Consider the following 14345-nt stretch of genomic DNA (forward strand, 5'->3'; position numbering starts at 1 on the left):
TGCTTTCATGTGGTTATGTGTGCATAGAAGAAAGAAAAACTGAACCTCATGAGAACTAATGAACCCCAAATCAAAATAAAAGAAGACATCAAGGGCATCTGTTTGATGCTTTTTGGAATGCTAAAATGTACAACAATCCCAACACATGTCACATATCCATTTGTATGCAAAATTTCAACAAAACCATTACATTAAAGTTGCATTCATCATTTTCACACTCACATTAGTCATGTGCAATTGTGCATTTAAAAGCAAATGATATGTAGTGCCAATGACCTTTCTGTCATGGCCTATCTGTCATTGTAAGCTATTATCGCCCACCCCGATTTCCATCTTACTTCACATCGCCTACTCAGATTTCCATGTTAGCTCACAGAGATTGAAAAGTTGGCCAAGACTACCAAAATATGATGCAAATGAAAACACTTTTCCAAGTTGTGTTCATTGAAACCCATTTAACTTTCCTCTCGGTCTCTAACACACACACACTAAAGGAGCCCCACCATGCACTTACCTTTGACTCATCATCCATCTCTAATATATAACCGCTCACATCACCCGCAGACTTCTGCCACTGAAGCTTCAGGCTACGGGCCACTGCTTCAAGGAGGGTCGGTGGCTCTGGCGTGGAAGGGGCGCTGCCTGATGTATAGTATGTTACCTCTGGACTAAAACCACTGTGTGATTCAAATAAAAACATGACATGTAACAAAACCAGACATATGTATTTGGTAGATATTGGTGTTCCTTCTAAGGCCATTTGGCCCAAAATTGAGAAACTGTCCACAAGAATTTTAGAACAAATTAAGAAAATAATACATGTAAGAACAAAAACATTTTTAATTAGTCATTGGGCCAATTCTTGTTCAAAATGACCAAATTGGCCCAAGCTTGAAATCCTTAGAAGGAACACTGGTAGGGATCATCCAGGCAGTGTAGGACAAAAATTAAGATTTCCCATAACCTTTTCTACTATTAATAAAAACACAACAATGATAACTCCATATTTGTCAATCTTTAATCCCCCCATATGTACAACCTTTCTATTCTCTAATAGCCTAACAATATTAACTTGCTTTTATTCCTGTTGCTACCTTTGATGGGTTTATCAACTGGATCATTCCCGGAATGAGCCAGTAAAATATGCATCTGCAGGGTGTTTCCCTTGCATTGATTTTCTTAACTCCTCAATCATTAGTGGCCTAACTGGCTATTGAAGATCTCTTAGCCTCTGCCACAGTCATTAGGATATCAACAAAAGGACCAAGTTCTTTTACCAATAGTCTTGTGTACTCTCGGCATGACCTGCGAAAACACTGGGTACTAAACCTCATACTGCAAAATACTAGGTCATCATACAAGCTTATCATTATTAAATGGAGGCGATTAAATATGAGACCATTTTGGTACATAACCACATAATTATTATCAATTTATTTTATAGGTTGTTGGACATACGTACCTTGCTCCATGATCGTTTACAGCTTGAAGTCTAAATCTGTACTGAGTTGATGGGTGCAGCTTTACTACTCTATGCTGCTTCTCACTGCCTTCAAATACTGTCACAAAACCATCGCCACCATTCCCCTGAAAGATAAATCAAACATCAGAAAGAGACTCATTATCAATACTATTAACTGACCTGGATATGAAGATGGATACTAAATGTACAAGAAGAACATATGTGGGTTAGTCAGTTGAATGCAAGAAGGTCTATAAGATAGTAAATTAGTAATAATAAAGAACTTAGGACTGTCTGATTTTTAAGCGTTCAATTTGCATTTTTTAGTATCTAGTTGAGAGGTTTAATTGCATACTTGTCATCAATGTAACACTGACATATCTATTTTCTGATTTAGATATGAAATTATGCTTCCTTCTTATCAATTAAATAAGCAACAAATAGATGATAATCATAAAACAATGTATTCAAAGCACATTTCATTTTGTTTTCATAATCATTTCATCCCCCTCATAAGAAATTTTTTTAAAACTTCCTGAAAACAATCATATGATCGATCTTTGACTAAATATATAGCTGGACGTTTCTCCCGTCCTATTTCTTCACCATTATTATTCTGTCCCAGCCTCTGTACAGATGGCTTTGGAATTCTGTTTGTTTATGGAACACATGTTGGAATGTTGTGTGGTATTACATTTACCGAATACATTTATTCAAATGATTATTATCAACAATTGCATAATTACAAATACTTCGCAACAACATAAAGCAATGATTCCACTGAGTGAATTGTTGCATAATGATGTATCAGCTTGCAAGTTTTCATGTGGAATGAAGGATTTTGTATCGTCTATGATTTTTTTAAGGCCAGTATATTTTTAAAACCACTTTCTAAGGTGATATATATTTAACCTGGTAACAGGAATAGCTGTCTAGAGCTAGACAGTCAACAATGTAGCTATCCGGAGGGTCCTGCAGTAAGACAGCTCAAGATAACATATTCAGTTCTATTTTGGTGGTTAATGTGGGGCTATAACATAACTTTGTGGTCGACAGCAAAGATTCTTTAAAACCACACTATCAGATTTGAACTTTATTTCTCAGTTATGTAAATGACACTGTATGATTGGTATCCACCCATTTTCATTATTGAAAAGCATGCTTTTTCCAAATGCATCATTGTATCTCCAGACTCTATTATAGTTTCTGACATTTTAAAGTGGGTCAGAAGACGGCATGACCAAGCAGTGTTTGCCCTCAAATATTGAGGCACATAATGAATGACACACAAGAGTAATGGTATCACTAGGATCCACAACATGCTCATCTATCAAGGCACAGTTCTTTAACCCCAATACATTTGCACATTCATTGAATGACCTTTGAAAAAATTGGTACAAAAACTCATACCCTGCAACTTGAGGTCAAATTTTGCACTATGAGTGTTTAATTGAGGTTATTAAACTATGCCATTGGGATGAGGCCATTGTGGTCCATAGTGTATGGGTTTCTATGGAGATCCCAAGACCCTGATATAACTTGCATGATTTTTTTTCTGGAGGGGAAAACCCCAACAGTTTTGTTTCGATATGGTCATTTTCACAGTAAAGGGTGTAACTTTTGATTTTTAGGGTCAAAATTTCAAACCACTTAAATATGTTTCTGTTTACTGTAATCATGCATAGAAGCAACTTAAATTCCAGTAAATAGTGTTTCAAGGCTTAAACCTTTTGATTTCTGATAAAAATTTGACATTTCCATAACATTTTGGTTAAAATCTAAGAAAAATGTATTTTACATAAGCTCAGAAAATTATGACATGAAAGCTGGAATACATGTGAAATCCCATTCCAAAGTAAGTCAACAGATATAAGTTAAATTTTATACCATGTTTTGCTATGTTTGTAATTGCAATTTTGAAAATTTTTAACATCAAGGGTCATTTGCAATGGAAATTTCCCAACCTTAAACATATTTTTTAAGTTTTAATTAGGTTCCTAAAATAATTTAAATGTCTAACTTCATGTACAAATACTACTTGATGAAAGGAACCTCCCAGCCAAGTTTCACAGAAATTGGAGTTATTTTTAGAATTGGCAATTCAAGCGATTTGTGTTTCGGAGGCTTCAGTTAACAACACAGGTGATCATAAAAGTAAAATATTTGGCTAACTACTAGAAGTTGACATGAAAAAATAGGTAAAAAATATCACAATTACCAATTTTCATGCTTTGCTTCTAAGTATTGAATTTCAGTTGTGACAAAAATTAAATTATCACAGCAAGTCATTTTTTTTGTTTCGGAGGCTTCATGTTAACAATGGTTAAACATTGCAGAAGTGGTTTTTGAAAACAACACTGTTGGGATCATCTAAGCTGTTATTTTCTTGTGTGTATTGAATCAATGATTCTATGCGGCAGATATTGTAGATTTATAACATGGTAATTTTTTCACCCATTTGTTAAGTATGGTGTTATTTGCATGTGAAGCCTCCAAACGGGCTTTCTTGGATATCAGTATATTTTTCAAGCATTAACCATAATATCAATTTTTTTTAAATTTATGACATTCTGCACATATCATGCAACAATTACAATGCAGATATCAATATGGAACATATCAATTTAGATATGCATAGATGATAATTAAGCTTACTGTTGTTTCGGAGGCTTCATTTGTTTCGGAGGCTTCAATTGTTAACGGAAAGTTTGTATTGGGTCCCATTTTCAAACGGTGATATATATCTCCATGATTTAAAAACAAGTGACTTGAGGATCTACTTTGTTACATTTTGATAAATAGATTGGATGAGCTCTCTTATTTATATTTGCCCAAGCTTGCTGAACAGTTTGTTTCGGAGGCTTCAAAAAAGTTAACGGAAAATCGGCTCTTTGAAGTCAAGATTTTATAAAAATTTTAAAAGCTTGCAAATCAACTAATTTTTGTTACCCATTTCAAGTTAAGATATCAACTGTTATGAATCAAGAAGAAGTGAAGAAATAACCAAGAATTATGAACCAAAGCTATACCCATTAAGTTTGTTAACAATTGTTAACGGAAAATGAAGCCTCCGAAACGACAAATATCGAAATCCGGTTCTCAAAAATACAGGGCTGTTCACAATTAAATCTAATGTGGCAGTGTTTACTGAACATATGACCGTAATTTCAGGATAAGAAAAATTATCCATGAACTAACTGAAGAAAACACAAAATTTTACAAAAATGTTACTATTTTTTACAGTTTTTCAAAATGGCAATATTAGGTACATTTAAGCCTGCTAAAACTGAACGCAGTAACTCCCGAAGATGATTATGCTACCCAAGGTAGCTGCTAACTAGATGACTTATGTGGCCAAAAATCATGGAATTCTGTGGCTTTATTAGAAAACTACGGATCAAAATGTTAAAAATCCAAAGTTACACCCTTTACCGTGAAAATGACCATATATTATTGGCCATAACTCAAGAACTGCAAGACATGTGGAAATGTAAAATGCAATTATTGGCTTTCCCGACTCATTTCCTATATTAAAGATCAATGTATTAAAATTATGAAATACACTGCGGCTTTTTAGTGAAATGGCTAAAACTGGCCAAATATGGCCCAGACATGCCAACTTTGAAATCCAGATTTCCGTACTCAGAAGAACAAAAATCCGTATTTTGCACCCTAAAACCGTATTTTTGAAATATGTACCTTTTGCATACCTGCCAACCACAGAAACCCCAAAAGTATAACCCTTACACAAATTTGTAATCAAATTTGCAATACCAAAGAACCATTCCATCAAAGTAATAAATCAATACAGAAAGATGCTTCCTTTACGCGTTATCACTCATTGAAAGTGCTACGTTGCTATACTTTACATGGAAAGCGGCCATCGTAAAGTCGTCATATTTCCTTAATTACATGACTGATCAAGCTGATTTTCGGATATGTGATGCACAGTTAAAAATCAATTATTAAAAGATTTGGTGACCTAAGTCGACCTTTGACCTTGTATGTGACCTTTGACCTCACGAAATTGGATAAAGTATGTAGACCAAACAAATTGATATATTTCTGGAAACATTGGGTTTTATTACTTCTAATGTTGTTAGAAGCATGCTTTTGTTAAAACTTTGAAGTTCAGAAAATCATTGATCATCATCAGAATCATCATCATTATAGTATGGTTAAAGAAAAATCATTATGGGTGCGCCATTGAAAAAACAAAGTCGGAAAGCATCTTGCATGATTCTTTTGCAGACCTAAATAGTTTAGAACTAAATACCTCCAGAAGACATAGCATGTGTAGCAGTTAGATGGAGATGCTTAATAAAAAAATATTAATGTGCATCAAAAATCCGCAAGTCAGGAGAAAATTATTTCGGAAACCATCTTATAGGCCTATAAATATTTCTTTAATGTGCATGCATCATGCGAAAGTCAGAAGTAAAAGGAGGTCGGAAACCTCCTTGTAGGCTTATTCTTTTGCACCAATAGAGCTAAATAGTTATATAACTAAATCCCTTCAGAAGACATAGCATTAGGTGGTTAATAAAATATATTGATGTGCATGAAAAATCTGCAAGTCAGAAGAAAATTATTTCGGAAACCATCTTGTAGGCATATAGATATTTCTTTAATGTGCATGCATCGTGCGAAAGTCGGAAGTAAAAGGAGGTCGGAAACCTCCTTGTAGGCTTATTCTTTTGTACCAAAGAGCTAAATAGTTAACTAAATACCTTCAGAAGACATAGCATTAGGTGGTTAATAAAAAATATTGATGTGCATGAAAAATCTGCAAGTCAGAAGAAAATTATTTCGGAAACTATCCTGTAGGCCTATTAAATATTTCTTTAATGTGCATGCATGGTGCGAAAGTCGGAAGTAAAAGGCCGGTCGGAAACCTTCTTGTATGCTTATTCTTTTGCACCAAAAGAGCAAAATAGTTAACTAAATACCTTCAGAAGACATAGCATTAGGTGGTTAATAAAAAATATAAATGTCATGAAAAATCTGCAAGTCAGACGTAAATTATTTCGGAAAGCATCTTGTCGGCCTATTAAATAATAAATTTTTTAATGTGCATGCATCATCGAAAGTCGAGAGAAAACGATGTAGGCAACCACTTTAACAGACCAAGAAAGTGGTCAAACAATACCAGTAATTCAGTCGGTAGTCTAATCTTGCAGCTGTTTATCTTTTTAAGACACATTTTATTATTTTGGTCAAAATTCTGGAATTCCGTATTTTTTTGGGGGTGACCGTACTACCGTATTTTTCACATTTTACCGTACAAAATACGGTGAAACCGTACTAGTTGGCATGTCTGATGGCCCCTGCCATCCCACTCGCCTTCAATTATGAATCTCTGGGATTAATCTACAAATTAGCGGGACATTGTTGCATCTTAATGGGGCAGTATTATGATGGGTACTAATCTTTTTGATACAGCCTGTACAGTGCATATGAGGTCGTAATCACTGGAAACTAGATGGCTACCAATCACTTTTAAACAGCATGTAGAGTGCATTACCGCAAGGCTTTGATCTGTATGTTAATAACCATCACTACTGCAATTTCATAATTTATTTGCTAATGAAACCAAATTAATTTGATCATAAATCATCTGACATCCATCTGGGTTGAAATAGACCTTAAAACAACACAATATGGGAGAATCCAGCAGGTTGTTAACTCATCCATACAGAATATGTAAGAACACAGTTATGTGACACCTGTCATGTTCTTGCATTGCATCTGCAAATGAAACAACATGTGGCCTAAGCAAAAATGAGCACAATGTCTTAAAATTGGCAGATTTTGCATCATGACTAACAAATATATTTTTTTAAATCAGCTTTACTTTGAGTACAAGCCATTAAAATTTAACTGAAGGAAGCCAAGCTGAAGTAGAACTTGGTCAGTTCCCTCCGATTGCGATGACCGAACAGCGAGTACGAGTAGAGGCGTGCATTGCTGACAGCGAGGCGCTGATGCCCACCTCAGCAGAGCTAGTGACAATTGATATGTCATAATGCATTAACAACTTTGACAACATTGTCCTCATTTCGCTTGAGGGGGTCACATAATATGGGCCCTTTCTTTTATGAACTTACGCTAAGTCTCAGTCTAACGTTCATAAAACACTTCATTTTATGATTTGATTCCTGTCTGGAATGCCAAACCCTTACATTTGGGAAATTTCATACAATTTTCCTACAATATCAAAACAGAGCAAAAAGTATCATTACACCTCCAAACTTACCTTATCACATTGTAAAATATAGGTGTGAATTTTAGCGCCGTTACAGTTTGGTGCATTCCACTTGAGCATCAAGCTACTTTTTGTTTTGGTCGTTAATCTTGGAATCATTGGGGCATCAGGTGGGCAACCAAGGGTCTCAAAGATGGTCGTCTGAGATTGGGCCCCACGTACCGTGTCTAGTATTGCACTCACACTGCATGGTGGAAAAAGAATAGATAAAGAAATTAATTAACTTGATTCAAATTATGGTTGGCAGCAGTACCAATAGGGTTACAGGTTGATTGTCGGAAGGGTTATTTGTCCGAAAACTTGCTTAACTTCCCCCTAACTCTTATAATAACCTAAGCCCTAAACAGAACTCTAACCCGAAAGCTAACCATAACTCTATAGCACTTACCCTAACCCTATCCCAGACTAACGCTAATGCTAACCCTAACCTTATCCCTAACCTACGGACTGTTCCCATAAATAAATTGTATGTGGTATAATCTCATAGTAATCCAGGCCAAAGCAAAGGAGGCACATTTGACAACATATCATTTAATAACTTGCACAGTACCTTAGTGTTTTATTGCTGGTATCCTTGCACCCCCAGCATACTTGGTTGAAAAGTTTTGAGCTTTTTTTTATGTAATTCATTGTTTTTCACTCGCACTAATTTTTCACAAATTACCGAAGATGTCAAGACCTCAGAACCAAATCTCTCTGTATCAAATATTTAAATTCATGACATGGTCTGCACTGGTTCCAAGCCCACGATGTGATGCTTACTTTACCGAACTTTGTTAAATTATCAGTTGTTTCTTATAACAATGCATGTAATACACAAAACAAATTGGGTTGACATTCTCATCAGATCAGTAGTCTGCGTCACAAAAGATTAACATTACTATAATACTATATTACCCATAGAGAAACTGCTGGGTACCACATATACACCCGTCTACATTTGTCCTTAAGCTTACTGCGCTTAATGCCTTGCCCCCGGGCCTTGCCTTTGGCACTCGGATGAGCAAGGTGTTGATCCTCTTACAAGGGTCTTTAACACAGACTACAGATTCCACTGTTAAGAATCCAAATCCCTTGTTTGCCAACTGAATCCCTTATTTGCTAATCCCCTGAATTTCAGATCTTACCTGAGGTTGTATTCAGTGGCTGGCTTCAAATCCGTCACCATCCTCTGACTATCACCACTGTAAAAAGGAAGAGAAAACAGCAAAATACGAGTGTTAATAGTTAGTTCATACAATGTCAGTTATGTTGGGTGAAACAAACTTGCTTTTAGACAGGGAGTAACCAAAGACATATGGACTAGTCCTGACCCAATCCTCCATATTGGATCAGTGTTCTTGTAGCATTTATTGGCAGAAGCCAAAAATGGAATGATAATTGGTCCCGTTCTCTCCAGGAACAATTTTACAATGGAATTGAGTCTACTCTAATTTTTTCTCTTTCGATTTGATTATCTTTTTTAAGTCTCTTGTGCAATTTTTAATACATTTTGTGTTGAGTGCTGAATAAATATGATCATTTTTCAATGTTGCAATACAGGGTTGTATGATACATTACTGGTTTGGTTTCAAAAATGAATTCTCATCCTGAATACAGTATACAGTTCAGAGCTGAGATACCACCCCCCTACCCACCCACACACACACCTTCCAACATTTTTGCTTCTAATATCAAAACTGCAAGAGCAAAAAATTGAGATCAATCAGATTATTTTGGTACAGGCCTGAATGTGAGGTACAAAACAGAATATGAAAAAATCTGACCACCAACCTTTAACAATGCTGTATCATATATTTGACTCAATTATTTACCAATGGGCATGTATTTGCAAGACTCCAAAGCAATCTTCATTGAGGCGACTATTACATACATATTAATTAAACCAAGCAATAAATGTTCCATTATAATCAAAGTTCACATTCATTAAAAGATGAAATAAATGTTCAACTGTCACCAAAGCTAATACTACTACGTCAAACAATTGCAACTCCAACCATATGGTTGACTAGAAATAATAAAACCTTACTAAATTTGCAGTTTTATAAGCCTGATGATTTATAAATATAAAAATTAAAACTACCAATATAATCCACTGACTACCAAATAAAAATCACTGCATAACAGGGACACCAACAAATCTTCTCAATTGAAGCCGTTTATTAAATTAATTACTAATCAAATAAAGTCATGCGGGGGTAAATGTAAATATACAGAGGGAGACACAGATCCCGTAAGCTTGCTACATCCATTTGTTTCTCCCACTCTACCCATTACATCAGTAATTAACCCTCATATTGATACAATGAGGGATTCCCTTCCCAATTTTATGTCTGTTTAACCTATCAATTAGATGACTACTGCTGTCATAAATGGTGTAAATGCGTGGGTTGATTCACATGAAACAAATACATTGAAGTGGAGATCGATGAATTTTTGCAATGGGGCAATTATTATTTTCTTAGTTCATGTAAGTGTATTTTGTTTGCTGAATCCATATGATTTATCATTGTAAATACCCGTTTCGTGATTTTATTCTTATGAATATGGGAAATTAACTTACCATTATTACATGTATTACTATTATGGTTAATTATTATTACTATCATCATCATTATTATTAATATTATTATTATTAAAAATCTTCTGTTGCAGAATTGGGCAAAGATTGTGGATTTAAATTTTTGGTAGAAACACACATTTGATTTCTTTTATATTCCTAGTACACAAACATATATGCCTAACTTTGGACTGGCTCAACAAAAATTTCAGATGTAATAATTATTTTTGTCTTGAAATAGATATTTATTATCAGATTCTTTCGCAAAATTTGTCAGAAAGGGGTCAACTGCAATTATTATTATTATTATTAACAGTGGCCACAGTGATATGAGAACACGCCACATACACCGTGTTGTCTGTAATAAACGCTCTAATAAATGCAGTCTTGTATGCGTAAGCTTAAAACTTGCATCAGTCATGTCAATGTTGGCTTCATGATCGCTAAATTTCACTTACAATAGGCCCTACCTATTCTAAAAACTTCCATCCAGTTCGTTGCCAAATTATACGGTCGAGATATAAATTACATTCTTGCTTAAAATGCACTTACAGATGATTGTATTCCATGGGCACCGCCATATTGGATTTGAACCCGGAAACTAACCGGAAGTGAGTGAAAATTCTGATTTGTGTGACAATTTCATGCTTTTTCCACTGAAAATTAACCTCTAATAAACGCCCCCTTCTGAAAAATTGAACACCCAGGGGCATTTATTACACACAATATTGTAAGAAGGACATTCATACAAACTAGTAGAGGAAGTATGAAATCCTAAAATTGTATTGCTCACTGCTTTGATGTCAGCTTGTTCATAGAAGTATATAACCCTCATCACATCAGTAATCTAAGAATAGGAAAGCACTAAATTCTACACTTAAGTGCAAAAGGCTAATTTACAATTCCGCCTCTTCCTGTACACAGGCACTATAATCCAATGCCTAATATTTTTGTTTCATGCATCTAAATTATAACCATGCTAACCACCATCTGTGTTTATCCTCTGCCTCTCTCCCACACCCCCACTCTTTACAATTCTGTAATTTCTCCTATTTCATTCAGTTCTTGTCCATCTGTGCATTTACCAAGTGGATGCTGATTCCCCCTGTTGCTGACCTTCACCAAAGGCATACAGATTCAAGCATCCATGAAGCAACAACATTTCAGACTATTACAACACCATCTCTCCAACAAAGTTCCACATCTTATAATTGTATCACAGAAGAACTTTGCGCTATACAAGTAGGATTTGATCGCTACCGCAAAGATACAACTGTCAATCTTGGCAGTGTCAACGAACTTGGAATACCGAGGATGAGGATGTTGCTTAGAGCAATAGGTGATTGGAACATTATAATGTCGATTCCAGATGGCATTTTTCATTAAAAGCAAAAAAATGAAAATGTCAAACCTTTTCAGAGCCTAGAGTTGGGCAAAGTAAAAGCTTTCAAGTTAGCTTGCAACTGCACATCAACAGATATACTGAGCTAAGGAACTATTATTATCTTTTAAAAGGATATTATTGAAGTCAGACCATTTCTTGATGCGATAAAATAACAAGACAAATTAATCATAGGGAAATGATATATCAGTATCAAAGCAAATTTACTTAATTCAAAACGTGACTTACGCCCATCTTTTGAAATTAAGATCATTTTAACAGATTGAAAGTTAAGAATTCACAAGCAAGGAGAGACAATTTATAAGCAACATGATTTGATACATATGTCAGTCTACTAAAATTAACCAAACTGTGGAAAAGCTGACATATACCCCCATATCATGTTTTCAAGTCAACCTGATAGCACAACTAATGTGACTTTCAAGCCTGCTACCAACAGTGTATAAATCGCTATATTCGTAATATAAATAATTTCGTCAAAGATGCTGCGACTTGTACATGTAAATGTAGTTGCTTGGCATAGTTATGCCATTATCTAAATCAAATGGTTTCCTTTGTTTTCACTCCAAAATAAACACCAGTTGCTTCTAACTAACACATTCTAGTTTATGTGGCATGTTGTCTAGTAAACTGTAAATTTGTTTAACCAAAGCAAAAAAGCAATGTACCCTGCTTGTGCCACCTTCACGATACAGTTGTATGTATGCCATAATACCAGGAATACATTCCTCATGTAAAATGTGCATAGCAATGTTTGCATTGTACTTGGTTAAACTGCATATAATATGTGCCATTCAGTGTAAATAAAATGGGCAACATATTAACCTTAACCACACTAAATCTAACTAGGAAAACCACTGCGCATGCATGCATCTCATGTGATGCCATGACGCAATCACTCCAAGCCATATATATGCACGCAATTGCTGACCGGGCCAGCGAAATCCCTGTGGCTACCATCGGTGATCTTGTGCTTGGCATGCCAGAAGGTCTAAGGTTCGATCCCGGGGGTACCAAGTGACTTCTTTGTTCACCTTCTCTCCTTTTTTGTTCCTTCTTTTCCTTCCGATAGCAAAGACAATGGGTTCTGTTAGGGTTTTACGTATGTATTTTCCATTATTGAGACCTAAATTAACCCTAACCACATATCTAATCTCACTAAAGCACACTAGGAAAACCACTGTCCATGCATCCCATGTGATACCATGACACAATCACCGTAAGCCATATAAACGCACAGAATCTATGGTTGGGCCAGTGCTGGGCCAGCGAAACCCTCAACCTTCAATGTTGAAGTACAACTCTTCCATGTAGCCATCAACAATTATTGTCTACACAGAACAAATTTTTTTACTCTTCAACTTTGCCAAGTTGGCACATTTATAAATAGCATGTAATAACTTATATACACCCATAAGCCTATTTTAAATGGTCAACAAAACTTTGATATTATTGACCAAACTTAGCATAGGCTCTGTGCTGTACTCTGATACCTAGGATCATGATGATCCAAGATATTCCACCAATAATCCACCTCCCTCGTACCTCGCAACGCTCGGTGCTCGCTTCGCGCGCTATTCGAGAGGCATCACGGTTTGTGAACAGGGCTAGTTCTAACCAAACTGAACTGAAAATGCAAAATGGACAGCGTGTAAATTTACCCATCAGTTAATTGCAAAGGTTGTGGTTTCTTGTGTTCACAAATTGAATGAACAAATGTCTGTTTGTTTCATCCCCCATTTCATAGCAATTCATTTCAAATGTAGCCCTGGTGTAAACCTGGCAATGCATGGCAAAAGTATCTGATTTCCTTTCCATGCAAGGTCCATGTGTCTCATTCAAGACTCCATTTGTTCATTCAATTCTTGAAAAAATGTTTTACTCCTTGCACATGCTTACCTATATATGGACCTTGAAGATCCATTCCTGCTCATATCAGCTAAGAGTAATTCAAAGCTAACATTAGACAGGTCTATGTTGTTGTCATCAATACAACAATCGCCATTCCCAGCATGTTCGTGGGAATGACCATCTGGCATGCACCGCCCTCGCTGTAATCTCCTGGACTTCTGGTGCTTGAATGTCGGACAGTAATTCTCGTAACTTCCTAAGTCGAGGATCTTCTGGGCAGGAAAATAAAGAAGAAAAAGAGATACAATAGAAATTGTTAATATCTTTTTGCTGTTATTATTTTGTAGTTAAATGAAATTGATAGATCATGCTCAACAAATACAAGAAATCATCATACAACATGTAGCATATCATCATGCATTGATGGTCAATGATGATTTTCATCATGTTATCCAGTATATGATCTTGGAATCTACATGACATTGTTGTTGTGTACACAAACATGTGAAACAAATGCTATATAAATATGAAACATGTTGTTAGAAAATTAGTCTCTTCCTTGTGAATGCTTTCTGTTTACAACTTCACCCATATTAATTCCTTACAACTATATATCATCCCATTCCTCTAATGTGCTATGTACTCATGAATTCAAGATTTAAAGTCAAGACATTTTATAGTACCTTTCTTTGTTCATAAGATCTATTTCACAACACTCATGTCGATTCAGATTCTACATTGCTCAATGCTTTTTTATACCGCAGCATCGCACAATGAAAGTTAAATGTACATTAGACATCACATT

General features: G+C 35.5%; 1 protein-coding gene across 1 annotated transcript in view; it reads right to left on the minus strand.

The window, feature by feature from the left end:
• Positions 1–14345, minus strand: part of LOC140154900 (fibronectin type-III domain-containing protein 3A-like) — an 83525-nt gene that overhangs the window by 20321 nt on the left and 48859 nt on the right. The window contains 6 exon segments of the mRNA XM_072177559.1: positions 515–677; positions 1463–1587; positions 7719–7911; positions 8855–8911; positions 13589–13705; positions 13707–13812. Coding sequence (XP_072033660.1) covers positions 515–677; positions 1463–1587; positions 7719–7911; positions 8855–8911; positions 13589–13705; positions 13707–13812 — 761 coding nt within the window.

The sequence above is a fragment of the Amphiura filiformis genome, chromosome 6 (assembly GCF_039555335.1).
Source record: "Amphiura filiformis chromosome 6, Afil_fr2py, whole genome shotgun sequence".
Classification (NCBI taxonomy): domain Eukaryota; kingdom Metazoa; phylum Echinodermata; class Ophiuroidea; order Amphilepidida; family Amphiuridae; genus Amphiura; species Amphiura filiformis.